Genomic DNA, 14,371 nt, shown 5'->3' on the forward strand with positions numbered 1-14,371 from the left:
TATGTTTAAAACTATCTAAACATTTCAGGAATATCTGTTAAAGTTCCTATATAGATCCTCCTTGAGCTACCCCTTAATTAACTAGTCCTCCTTGGTATCTTTGTATATAATAACTGTCTTTGTATTTTTATTGTGATATATCAAACATTAGTATTTAGGAGCATGAAAGAAGTAGCATTCATGGTTTTAAAAAACTTTCTTGAAGTCTCTGTGGCTCCATGTTTACTTACTGGCAGTGCTGTGGCCTAGACTGGCTTCTATGATATCCTTTGGTTCCAGGTTATTTCAGATTGTTGATGGTGATCAGCCTCTCAGAGGTAGTTTTAGATAGTAACCTATTTAAAGTTTTTAGTAGTAAAATAAAGTGTATGACCCCCTCATTAATTCCATTACAAAATTACTTTATCAAAAACAAATTAGCTAGAAAAAAATTACATCTTATATTTTCTTATATAGATAAAGAGAGGCCTGTCCAGTCTTTGAAAACATCAAGAGATACTTCACCCTCAAGTGGTTCAGCAGTTTCTTCATCAAAGGTTTGTTATATTTCTAAAATCAGTTTAAAGAAGAATTACAAATTGAGATGGACTGACTAGTATAGATGCTTTTATTCTTTACTGTTACACCAAGAGAGCTAATTTGCTGCATTTAAAAACTTCAGTTTTTGGCTAGGTGTGGTGGCTCATGCCTGTAATCCCAGGGCTTTGAGAGACTGAGATGTGAGAGTTGCTTGAGGCCAGGAGTTCACAACTAGCCTGGGTAACATAGCAAGACTTTATTTTAAAAATTAAAAATTAGCTAGATGTGGTGGCATGCACCTGTAGTCCTAGCTATTCAGGAGGCTGAGGTGAGAGGATTACTTGAGCCCAGGAGGTTGAGCCAGCAGTGAGCTATGATTGCACCACTGCACTCTAGCCTGGGTGACAGAGCAAGATGCTGTCTCTAAAAAATAAAAATAGGCCGGGCACAGTGGCCCACACCTGTAATCCCAACACCTTGTGAGGCCGAGGAGGGTGGTTCATGAGGTCAGGAGGTCGAGACCATCCTGGCTAACACAGTGAAACCCTGTCTCTACTAAAAGTACAAAGAATTGGCCGCACGTGGTGGCTCACGCCTGTAATCCTAGCACTTTGGGAGGCCGAGGCAGGCGGACCATGAGGTCAAGAGATCGAGACCATCCTGGCCAACATGGTGAAACCCTGTCTATACTAAAAATACAAAAAAATTAGCCAGGCATGGTGGTGGGTGCGTGTAGTCCCAGCTACTTGGGAGGCTGAGGCAGGAGAATGGCGTGAACTTAGGAGGCAGAACTTGCAGTGAGCTGAGATCACGCCACTGCACTCCAGCTTGGTAACAGAGTGAGACTCCATCTCAAAAGAAAAAAAAAAAGGAAAAGCAAAAAATGAAGAATTACCCGGGTGTGGTGGTGGGCGCCTGTAGTCCCAGATACTTGGGAGGCCAAGGCAGGAAAATTGCTTGAATCCGGGAGGTGGAGGTTGTGCTGAGCTGAGATCGTGCCGCTGCACTCCAGCCTGGGTGACAGAGTGAGACTGTGTCTCAAAAAAACAAAAACCAAAACCCCTTACATTTTAAGTAACCACAGCTTGAAAATAGCAGCCCGAGTTTGCTATTTTCTGTGAGAAAAATGGGCAGTTTTCTCATTGAATTTTTAACAGTCTATGCCAAATTTAGTAGTTATTGTTGCAACCCATGTTCTCATCTTGACCATAACCAGGTTGGATGGGTTATATCTGGTGGATTGTGCTTTTATTTGGGGCGTTGAGAGTGTAGGCAGAGACCTAACATGTATGGTGTATTTTTTCTCTTATTAATTCATGCAGAAATCTTATGTTAGTAGGTACATATCTCTATTCTATAGTAGAGTGAGGACTCAGGAGTTAAATTAATTTCTTATGGACACAGCTACCCCTCACTATGTCATTCTTCTCATTCCTACCTTCCTAGCATCTCAAAACATAAATCCTCAGAAATTACAAGCTTGACAAGTTGCTGTTTCCATCTGTTTTCTCCAGTTAGAAGTTCTCTTCACAGATATCATACCCTTTCTCTTAGCCATAACGGTTGTTACAGCCGTTATCTGCTTCACTTCTTTTCATTCTGCCTTACATACTTTTTGGCTTTTCAGGAAGAGTAGATATCATCTAGCAGTCTATACTGGGTGTTCGGGGGGCAGCTGCTTCCCTGCCTCAGAAGGAAAAAAACAAGCTTCTTTGTGACAACTTGTATCTTTGGAACCTTCCCAGAAGTCTGAGGGTTCTGGGATTCTGGATTTTGAATAGCAAAGACCAACTGGATTATGGTTCTGTCTTAATCATATCAAGGGTACTTTACCCACCTGGAAGACTGCCTTGGTTTTCATGTCAGGTAATAGATGAAAGAAGAGTAAATAGTACCTGCCTACCAAAGTCACTACAAAAATTCAAATTATTATATATGAAATATTTTCTCTGAAATATACTGCTATCTGAATATAAGTTACAACATAGAGTTTTGTGCTACGTTAAAATGTTTAGTGGAAAACCCGTGTTGGATTTTTAACTACTTTTGTCTGATAGTTTCATGTAGATCAAGCTTGATCTACATGCACCTGTGGCCCAGGATGGCTTTAAATGCAGCCCAACACAAATTCCTAAACTTTCTTAAAACATTATGTGATTTTTTTTTTCCTTTTTTTTTTTTAAGCTCATCAGCTATTCTTAGTGTTAGTGTATTTGATGTGTTGCCCAAGACAATTCTTCTCATGTGGCCAAGGGAAGCCAAAGATTGGACACCCCTCATGTAAATGTTTGCATTTTTGTTTCACAGACAGTAAAGTCTTTTTTTTTTTTGTATATGAAAATAGAGATGGGGTCTTGCTTGCTATGTTGCCCAGCCTGGTTTCAAACTCCTGGTCTCAAATGATCGTCCCACCTTGGCATCCTAAAGTGCTGGGATTACAGGCATGAGCCGCTCTGCCTAGCCAGACTATAAAATCTTAAAATGGAATCAAAATATCACAATTTTAGATCCATAGCTATTTTATGTATTCAGAAGGTAGTGCCTTCTTTGATTTGCCCAAGGTCACATGGTAGCTGTGGGGAGCTTTATGAGCCTAGATTTCCTGATTTGGTGAACTCTTTGATGTAACATTATGGCTGCCCATATGTTGGGATACTTTTTCAGAGTTTGTTAGTTTCAAATGATAGGTTTTCAAATGTGCGGACAGAATGATGATAAGTTATAGTAGGCTTTTGCTTCATTCTTTTTGAAGGACCGGGGGAACGGGGTTTCACTCTGTCGTCCAGGCTGGAGTGTAGTGGCATAATCTGGGCTCACTGCAACCTCCACCTCCCAGGTTCAAGCAATTCTGCTGCCTCAACCTCCCAAGTAGCTGGGATTACAGGCGCCTGCCACCACACCTGGCTAATTTTTGTATTTGTAGTAGAGATGGGGTTTCACCATGTTGGCCAGGCTGGTCTGGTCTTGCACTCCTGACCTCAGATGATCCACCCGCCTCAGCCTCCCAAAGTGCTGGGATTATAGGTATGAGCCACTGCTCCCAGCCGCTTCATTCTTTGCTAGAGAGAAGTCGTATAATTGTTTTTGGTCTTTAACTTTCTCTTAAATAGGTATGCCCCCTCACCCTCCGGAAAAAAACCAGCTTTCTTGGATATATTTGTGTTTGTATATGTGTTTTCTTCTTCTAACTAGCTTTTTAAAAAACCTTCTATTACTAAGTAATAATAAAAGTATTACTTATAATACCTTTTTAACCTTATATATGGGCAGGGCTTTGGAATGAGCTGTTTAAGGTTCCTCGATGGCTGTAGAATATACTTCATATAGATATATTGCTATGATATTCCAGTAAATGTTATAGATGGCTAGCCAGTAGTTTGATGAATTTAACAAGATGTGGAAAAACATCAAATGACCTTTTCAGTTAAAAAAATGTCTAAGCCAGGCATGGTGGCTCATGCTTGTAATCCCAGCACTTTGGGAGGCCAAAGCAGGCAGATCACCTGAGCTCAGGAGTTCGAGACCAGCCTGACCAATGTGGTGAAACCCTGTCTCTGTAAAAATACAAAAAGTATCCGGGTGTGGTGGTGCACACTTGTACTCCCAGCTACTTGGGAGGCTGAGGTTGGAGAATCGCTTGAACCCAGGAGGTGGAGGTTGCAGTGAGCCAAGGTCACGGCATTGCACTTCAGCCTGGGCGACAGAGTGAGACTCCGTTCCCCCCGGCCCCTCTCAAAAAAGCCTAGATTTAAGTCCCAGCTCAGCATTTATTAGTGACTTTGAGCAAGTCACCATCATTCAGTTTTTTAGTTTATAAGTTGGGATAATAAAGCCTCTCTAATCACCTTCATGGAATTCTATTTAATTAAAGTACTTTTTTTCGTTCGTAGATAAAGCACTTTATAAATGTTAGTGCCCCATAAGTTCAGCGCGCAGCACTGTCATCCCCGAGAGGTATATTTGAAATCAGTGATGAGACTTTAGAAAAGTAAACCTTAGTAATAGAAGGATTTTTACGTAAGAGATGGTTATGCCACTAGGCATGGCAGGGCAAAGTGGTTGAAAATGTATGCCAAGGAAGTAGAATGGAATCAGAGAATTACCATAACGGCCCTAAGGAAATAATTTTTAAATGTGTGCTTTACAAGTCATATCTTATTTACAAAAATAAGCCTTTAAACAATACTGGGGGAATTATATCTGATCCGGAAAAGACATTTTACTTTCTTTATTTTTATATTGAGCCCATGGGCTGATTGATTTTCAGATATGTTTTAGTATAGTAGATTCACATCAGCGAATATGGAAAAGAAAGAAATCCTGAGGCACCAAGCATTATTGTGGATACTTCCAGATCTATTACCTCCTTCAATTCTCACAACTGCTTTGTAAAATGAACATTGTTAATCCCTATTTTGTAAATGAAGAAAGCAAGGCTCATGGTGTCATAAGTTATGCATATAAAGTCATCTACCTAGCAAGTCATTAAACTGCGATTCAAAGCCAGGTCTGCATATAACTGCAAAGTTCATACCTTGTTTAGTATTGTATGCAGTTAGATAAAGGAACTAGTACTAGGATCACAAAATGAAATTTGAGTTTTAAAATTTTGTGTAAGGCATAGGATTTATGTAACTCACTATACACTGTAAAAACAGCATATCTATACGTTTCTGTTGTATTAGGAGTTTGCCTTACTGAAATTTAGACATTACTTATTTCATTAAATATGCTTAAAGGCACAAAATTGAAATCAGTATGATGTCTTTTATATTCCAAATATAATTAGTGTATGAGTTAATTGTCAGTGCCTTTTACTTTGTTACTTAGATGAATTTCTAGAGTCTTATGTAAATGAAATTAAGAATTAGATCTGGTCTGTATGTCCCAAAGGAATTGCTACTTAAAGTAATTCCATGTTGAATATTTTAGAAGGAAGAAATAAAGAATATACCTGTTCTCCGTATAAATTCGAAGGCTTATGTGATTTTAAATGTAAGTGCAGTGTACTTCTTGGTGTATTTGAAGTTTAAAAGCCCTTGAGAATTGTAACAGAAATGTTCTTCTATTTTTATTAGGTGTTAGACAAACCCAGTAGGCTAACTGAAAAGGAGCTTGCTGAGGCTGCAAGCAAGTGGGCTGCTGAAAAGCTAGAGAAATCAGATGAAAGTAACTTGCCTGAAATTTCTGAGTATGAGGTAAGGCATGTCTCCTTTATGTTTCACATCTGAAAGTTTCGTCTGGATTTTAAATTATGGGTGGAAAATATTTGGTTTATTCCCGTGCTTTAAAATATATCCTCATGGATTACAGGTATTAAAATTACCACACAGAATGATAGTCTGAATATGAATGACTCTGAATTCAGTAATCACACTTTGTCTGAATGTTTACAGTAGTTTTGGAGTGTAAGAATAGTATAAATATGGATAAGAAAAATGTGTTATTTATGTACTTCTTTAAATGGCATTTGCTGTTAAAAGTATCTCAGGAAATCATGCTGAGCCACTAGTTATAAGCCAGTGAATTCAGAACAGAAATCTAATTTGACCTTGTATTGTGGACCATATTTATATTGCTTGTTATACTTCATGCAGATTATCTCATAAATATCCCAAGAAATAAAATTATTCATTGTCTTGGCAACTTGAGACCTTGATGAGTCCTGAATACTGAAAGATGGGAACATTTTTGGGACCGTAGAAAAAGGTTTATGACATGTTTGTATTAATGTATTTTGAAATGAACTGAAAAATTTCTGTATAACCTATAACATCTCTAAAAGGGAAATATAGAAATTTTATGGGCACAATTAAGCTTTTAGGTTCAGAATTTGATACTATAGGAGTTCTTCGACATGACACGTAGAGAATATAAAAATCTGTCCTGTGACAAATTATTTTATTTGAAGGAGCATTCTGGCTTTTTTGTTTACTTTTGGAATGACTTTTATAGAATGTTATTTGATAAAAGGGATCAAGCATTAATATTGTATGTAAAAATAATACTTAACTACATCTTTATACAGTGAAAAAATCCTTTCCAAAGTAACTAATGTACACTGCTCATAAAAAGTACAACCCCTATCAGAACTTACGCAAACAGAGCCTTTCTTTTTAAAAATGCTGATCTGTCTTTTAGATATCAATTGTTCTTAAGTGGGTCAAGGTTTCCTCCTCATTGTAGCTATAATAATAGATACTTATGCATATTCTCCAGTAAATGTATCAAAAACACCAAGCTGTTCCTCCTTGGTACTTTTCCAGCACTATTTAAAAGCATGAACCATACTTTTCGGTAATACATTTAATTGGATTATTTTGGTTATTTTCTCTAATAATTTAGAATAATGTTTCTATATTAATCATTGATATTTATGCTTCAAAATTGCTGCTTTGGAATATTGGTAGTTTGTTTTATAGAACCGAAAACTTCCAAAAAGAATAATTTCTTTACTTAATACTTTATCTTCAGTTAGCAAGACTTTATTAATATATGAACATTAATAGTATATTTATCCTCCCTTCTCCCATCATTTTTTTATCTCAGGTTTTTATAAAAGCTCACTACTGTTCTCAAATTTTAAATATTCTACTTGGGTTCTCTCATTTATTGAATGCATCTTGACACTGAATAATCCATGAGTGACTATGGATCTAGAAATACTTTTTAAACATCTCTTTTTTTTCCTCTAAAATATCAGGATTTGCTAGATTTCGAATTAATGAAAAGTAAATAACCCTAAAAAAATCTGTAAGTTGAGTCATAGGTCAGACATGTTCTTTTGCTGGATCAAAGGCAAGATATGTGAGAGTAGCACTGATAACCATAATATGTTTATTTGTGTATATCATTATTGTTGAACGGCAGCATCAATTTCATCCCATTCTCTAAAATGTTTTTCTACTTAGACTGATACTTTTTCATACTGGAAATAAAGCATTTGGGAAATCTTTGTGATAGTTTTTGTAGACTTAGTCCCATATCGTATTAATATTTTTCTCTTATTAATATTTTTGCATATTAATATTTTGCTAATTTGTTCTTGGGCTGTTGTTGAATAGTTACTCATTTCTGTGGTCCATGCTTTTTGAGAAATGTAATTTTGGCCTTGGTCCTGTAAACTGATATCTAATTTGACAGAATAACCTGGAAAGAAGAAAGGCCTTTGATGCCAAGCAAGAGTTTGGCAAAGAACTGTGTGTGTGTGTGCATGTGCATGTCTGTTTAAATCTAATTGTGGCAATATTTTATTTTATATGAGCCTTTTAAGTAATGGTTCATGTACTTCAGGAACATTGTGTAAATTTCATTATTATGAGCTGAGATAGATAGAATGCTTAAGTTTCCACCTTATCTTCACTTGTTTCCATCATTACAGTTCTAAGCAGTTTGGGAAAATGTGTGGTTTATAGAAAGTCCAGTAAAATTGAAGGTAAATTCAATAATATACTTAAATACTCAGGCATGTTGTGGTTCCTGCCACTTTTCAGTTTTGTACTTTCATCTTTTGAGCTCTGCTACAGCATTTCCCAAAGTATTTGACAGCATAGTCTGAAGGGTCTTAATGGTCTGAGGAAGAAAAAAAAAGATTCTAATAGCCAGTTTATTTGAGAGATGCCAAGTTTAAAAGAGTTAGGTTGGTTTTGATATTTCAACACTTTTTAGAGATTTTAATGTGTTATTAATATGCTCATCGGTGTTCAGTAAGAGGATGAATAAAAGAATTTGCATAATTTACCAAACTTTTGACTATGTAATTTTTTTCACAGCATATATTTCAGGATTAGTGTTTTAAGGTACACTTAAAAAATACTGTACTAGTTTTCTTATAGTTTATATAGTTTATTTAAGTTCACTAACTATGCATTGTATATCTACTTGTGTCATATATTGCTTTTGAGGTGCCATCCTAGCCATCAAGAAGGGTGCAGTCAAGTTTTGTAGAGATATAATTTGTTGTCCTTAAACAAATAGCTGTGAGAGTTTTCTTTTGGTTATCAGAATGAAAAGAAAATTATTTGAAGGATATTAGAATGTCCTGGTAGATGAGACCTAGGCAGGAAGATTATTTGAGGCCAGGAATTGGAGACCAGCCTGGGCAGTGTTGTGTGGTCTTGTCACTACAAAAAAAAAAAAACAAAAAACAAACAAACAAAAAAACAAAAAACCTGTGTGTGGTGGCCCCTTAGTCCCAGCTACTCAGGAGGCTAAGGTGGGAGGATCACTTGAGCCCAGGAATTGAAGTTTGCAGTGAGCCGTGATCACACCATGGCCCTCCAGGCTGGGTGACAGCAAGACTCTGTCTCAAAAAAAAAGGGGGGGGATGGGGGGGCAGGTGCACTGGCTCACACCTGCAAAAACAGTGGGACCCCGTCTGTACAAAAAAAACCCACAAAAAATTAGCTGGGCATGGTGGCGTGTGCCTGTAGTTCTAGCTGTTCAGGAGGCTGAGGTGAGAGAATCTTGCTTCTGGATGATTGAGGCCGCAGTGAGCTGTGATTGCGTCACTGCACTCCAGCCTGAGTGGCAGAGCAAGACCTTGTCTCAAAAAAATAAAAATAAAAATAAAAATAAAGTCTCAATAGAATAGGTTACTTCCTGCTATGGAGGAAAAATTTTAAATTTATGACTTAGGTTGTTTTCACATACAGGATGTTATTTTCGGCTTCAATGTCTGTGCTTATTCTGTCCCTAGTCTAGAATGACCATCTTCCATGGCTCCCTTTCAGATTTATACTCATTCATTGGAATCACTAGTGTTGGAGATAATACAACTCAAGATCTTTCTTGATTCTACTTTTCTACCTACTGTAAAATTTTATGCCACTTTGTATTTCATTGATGACCTTAATTTTTATGTCTAGCAATATATGTTGAATGTATCTCAAACACTTGCCTTGTTTTCCCTAGGACATATGTATCTAATTAAAATAAATTTAATTACTGATGAGCTCTTTTAAATTAATTGTCAGTTTTTTTTCCCCTTTTTCACTTGCTTTTTGTTTCTGAAAGCTCCTGTCTTCTCTGATGTATTTTCTGTGCTCACCAGTTTACGTATTGTGTGTAGGCCTATGTCTTAGTTTTGTGTTGCAGTAACAGAACACCAGGGACTAGGCAGTTTACAAAGAATGTTGTTAGTGGAATTCTTTTCTTAAATGACTTTTATGCTTTTGGTATAAGTCCCTTAACATATGTAACTCAAACTTGTAAAAAAACTAGGAATTTTTGTTTGTTTGTTTATTTGTTTTTTGAGACGGGGTCTTGCTCTGTCACCAGGCTGGAATGCAGTGGCGCTGGCATGATTTTGGCTCACTGTAACCTCCGCCTTCCGGGTTCAAGCTATTCTCTTGCCTCAGCCTCCTGAGCAGCTGGGATTACAGGCACCCGCCAGCACACCCAGCTAATTTTTGTATTTTTAGTAGGGATGGGGTTTCACCATGTTGGCCAGGATGGTTTTGATCTCTTGACCTCATGATCTGCCTGCCTCAGGGTTTTTTTTGTTTGTTTTGGTAGATCATACATGTATGTGTCAGAAATTCAAATGGCACCAAAGTATTTACAATGTGGCTCTTCTTTGCTACTTCTTGTAAGTTGTTACTATTGAGACAACTCCTTTGATCATTTTTTTCTGTAGATAGTGTCCTTCCAGAGATAGTCTATGCTTATATATATGTATTCCAATACTTAATCCCCCACCTGACTGTTTTAGATGTAATTCACAGTGTATTTATTCATTTTTCAATTATTGGTCTAAAACTGAAGTGATCATTATTGATTTATGGGATTTTCTTTTTAATGATTTCAATGAATTGTTAGGCCACAGGAGAAAGGTGGTTTAACTTCTAAAGGTACAGCCTCTTCTCATATTCTCTTTAAATATATTTCTTTATGCATGTACAACACCTCTCACTTCCATTTGGACTTTTTCTCCTCAGTATTTCATAAACTGATCGCTTAAGGAATAGTCATGGGACGAGAATTTTTTTATACATATCTTAATATAATATGAAATAATATTTTGGAATCGAATAAGCCTAGAGGCTTTGTCTTACCTAAAATTTAAGAAGTAACAGTCTCACTTGCTTCAGCAGCATATACACTAAAAATTGGAATGAAACAGAAGATCAGCATGGCCCCTGTGCAAGGATGGCACGCAAATTCATGAAGTGTTCCACATTAAAAAAAAAAAAAATAGCAGTTATTTCCTGGTTAATCCATTTCACATATGCTCATTATGCATAGTGAAATCGAAAGAGTTTTCTCTTCTTAAAACATGTTAAACCTAGCACTTAATATAATTTGCCAGTTAGTGCCTATACACAACCATCTGAAATGCTCTGTTTTTTAAGAAAATATTAAAGATTTCTAATTCCTTTTCAAGGCGGGATCCACAGCACCATTGTTTACTGATCAGCCAGAGGAACCTGAGTCAAACACAACGCATGGGATAGAATTATTTGAAGATAGTCAGCTAACCACTCGCTCTAAAGCAATAGCATCAAAAACCAAAGAGATTGAACAGGTGAGAATCTAGTTGTCTACATGTACATAATTTTTGTTTGTGTTGCTTTGCACATGTAAACATTTATTGAATAAATATGCTTTATTTCTTTTTCCACCTGTAACTCTAAAACTACAACTTAAAAAATTATAAAAATTATTTGAGTTGACTTCACAGTCAGTTTGATCAGCATGGTCCCCCACCTGGATTGTTTATTTTTGAATACAAAACAAACTTCTTTTTTGCAGAATATTAATATTCTAGTTAGTATGAAGCAACTAAAAATTATTAAACAATAGGGATGGGATGGAAGAAATGTTCAATACAGCAAAATGTTAGCAAATATTATTTTTGAATATTGGGATTACAGATGTTTCTTATGTTTTTCATTATACTTTAAAGTATTTTCCAAATATTAAAGAAAAAATAAAGGATACTATTTAAGTCTAATTTTTTAGTGAAGTCATTCTGAAAAGCAAGACTTTGTTTTTAATGTGCAACTATTACAGGGTTATTATTTTATGAGGATTAAATGAAGTAAATGCAAAATGTAACATTTTGTACAGGTGCTTATTGATGTAGTTGTTACTCTCTAGTGAGTTGAATAAATGTAATTACATTGCTAATAATCTGCTAAAAACTATTGGAAATTAAAAACAAAGTGAAAACTTTTTTCTAGGTGCTGTCCAATTTCCACATCAATTAAATCTGTTTTCTTTTGTTGGATAGGGAATGGTCTCAAATCCTAGATGTGACTGTGTAGCTTATGTTAATGTCACACTAATGTGAAAAGATAAGAACCAGAATAGGAAATTTGTCATGCAAACTATTGGAGTTTCAAAATGAAGGTGGTCAGCAGTATCAGATGCTTACAGGAATATAAGCAAAATGGAAACTGAGAAAATTCTGTTTAATTTGGTGATTGGGAGGCAGTTGGTATCTTTCAAGATACCAATTAAATGAAAGCGTAAGTAAAAGGTTTGCTCAGTAGATGTATCTTTAACACAAAGATGAATGTCCTTATTTTATATAAAATTACTATCCTTTTTTTCCTTTTTTTTGTTAATAATTACTTGACATATGTTTTTATTTCCTTTTCTCCCCTTACCACAATGGATGCTCTGTGAAAACAAGGGCTTTGTTTTGTGTTGTTTTATTTACTGCTACATCTGCCATCACCTAGAACAGTATGTGTAGTAGGCTTATAAGAAATACTTGTTGGATGGATGATGGGTGGAGTCATAAACCTGCAAATGACCTTTGAGTAGTCCCTGAGTACTATATAGAATCTCACAGCCTGTTGCTCAGGCTGATCTCAAACTCCTAGCCTCCAGTGATCCTCCTATGTCAGCATCCCAAAGTGCTGGAATTATAGGTGTGAGCCACTGTGCTAAGTTGCAGTTCTTTAAAGGAGAGGTTCTCTTAAGAATATAACTGGTAGAAAAACTTGACTGAAATAACAGGGGAGAGGAATTATTTTGGGTTACCATTTATTCATTCATTCATTCGATGGAGTCTCACTGTTGCCCAGGCTGGAATGCAGTGGTGTGATCTCGGCTGAATGCAACCTCCTCCTCTCAGGTTCAAGAGATTCTCCTTTTTCAGCCTCCTGAGTAGCTGGGATTATAGGCACACACCACCACACCCAGCTAATTTTTGTATCTTTAGTAGAGACGGGGTTTCACCACGTTGGCCAGGCTAGTCTCGAACTCCTGACCTCAAGTGATCCACCCGCCTCAGCCTCTCAAAGTGCTGAGATTACAGGCATGAGCCACGGCGCCCAGCCTGGATTACCATGTATTAATATTTCTGCTATCTCCTATTGTTATTCATAGATGATCTATTCAATCTTGAGAAAATGGGTTACTAGTCGGGTATACAGCCTACCTTAGCAGTACACACATAAAATTATTTAGCGTGAAGTCAGTTTTTGTGATACTTTATACAAATCTTGTATCTGTTTCATCTGCAAGTTTAATTATATCTCTGTTTTCATCTGTCTGTTGTTCAAGTACATGAAAAATCTGACACATGTGTTATTATGGCAAAGACAAATAACCTAAAGAAAGAAAAATAAAGGGAAATTATTATATTCTGATGTTACTAGAAAAGTAAAACAGTTATTTGAAGTGCTATAAAATAGAGACTTAATGATGTTAAACATTGGAGTATAATGACTCTGGTTTTGCTAGGGTACTTCGCTTTTCATATGTTGACAAGAAATCAAAACAAATCCCTGTAAAATGTTAGAAAACTAGTAAATGATACATAATTATTTTATAAATTTATATCTAGAACTTGTAATTTTTGAAAATGAAAAAGTTTTACAATTTGTGTGTATGTAATTTTGATGTGCACTTTTAAACATTTTATTTTTATGGATTAAATACCAACTAGGTAAGAAAAATTTAAAGATTTGATAAAGCCAATTATCCAGTAATTATTCTTTTTTTAATATGCTTAAAATATTTTATACTTTTTTATAAAAATAATAACACAAAAAAAGCCCAGTATGGATGTGACCAGGAAATCAAACTAGGATAATATAGAAATGTAAATATTATTGTAATACCCAAGCTGCCTTTTCTTCCTGTTTCGAGTGCAATATGTTCAAGTATTTTGTAAAGATAAATTACAATACATAATTTTGTGGGGATTTCTATAAATTGGGTCCCTCCAGTCTATTGAATCCCAAGAAAGTCATTAACTTAAGGACATATTGTAACATAAACTGAGTCTCCAGGCCAAAATTTGTTTTAACCCAAATGCCCACAGATGCCCCAGTTCTTGATGTTCAAAGGCATGTTTATGGAAGTGGATTGTATCAAAGTCACCTCAACGAAGGGGGCAAATGTATCACCGTCTCATCCCTGGGCATGTAAGAATTGTTTTAGAATTAGGGGTGCAGATGACTTTTGAAAAAGCCGCCTAGATTATAATCAGATATAACTGAGAACCCCTAGTCTAAAATCCTTAATCCAGAAAACACCAAGTTGTATCTCTGAAATATTGTATTGCTAGAGATGAGTCATTTTTAATCATTCCACTTTTATTTGAATGTCCTTTGGATATGATCCACTCTATTACAGCACAACTCACCTCCTTATGCTTTGGATCCTAAGGTGTATCTTCTTTTCTTCTCATTTTCTCAGATTATCTTCTCTTACTTCTATTGGGCTGCCTTTAACGCTCAATTATTGGGCTATTTTCGCAGGCTTTCTGGCTTCGGAGCTTAAACAAATTTCAGAATGTCTCCTGTCAGTATACTAATTCCTAGAGAGACCCAACCTACAAATTTTTGTGTGATATGTACTCTGGTTCACATGTGTGGCATTAATCCCTTGACAA

General features: G+C 36.1%; 2 protein-coding genes and 1 non-coding gene across 19 annotated transcripts in view; 2 read left to right on the plus strand and 1 right to left on the minus strand.

Annotated features, from left to right (window-relative positions):
* YAF2 (YY1 associated factor 2) overlaps window positions 1-14,371 on the minus strand; it is a 1,232,548-nt gene that overhangs the window by 238,671 nt on the left and 979,506 nt on the right. The window lies entirely within an intron of this gene.
* Window positions 1-14,371, plus strand: part of PPHLN1 (periphilin 1) — a 126,239-nt gene that overhangs the window by 63,036 nt on the left and 48,832 nt on the right. For all 15 annotated transcript variants that reach the window (XR_007717826.1, XM_050749390.1, XM_050749389.1 and 12 more), the window contains 3 exons: window positions 457-536; window positions 5,598-5,717; window positions 10,904-11,044. Coding sequence is in view for 14 of the 15 variants with exons in the window: in XM_050749390.1 (XP_050605347.1) it covers window positions 457-536; window positions 5,598-5,717; window positions 10,904-11,044 (341 nt within the window). In the remaining variant the exon portion in view is untranslated. The remainder of the gene's footprint in view (window positions 1-456; window positions 537-5,597; window positions 5,718-10,903; window positions 11,045-14,371) is intronic.
* LOC126931847 (U6 spliceosomal RNA) lies at window positions 10,602-10,703 on the plus strand. Its single transcript, XR_007717961.1, has one exon. It is a non-coding gene; the product is annotated as a U6 spliceosomal RNA (small nuclear RNA).

Source organism: Macaca thibetana, chromosome 11 (assembly GCF_024542745.1).
Source record: "Macaca thibetana thibetana isolate TM-01 chromosome 11, ASM2454274v1, whole genome shotgun sequence".
Lineage (NCBI taxonomy): Eukaryota > Metazoa > Chordata > Mammalia > Primates > Cercopithecidae > Macaca > Macaca thibetana.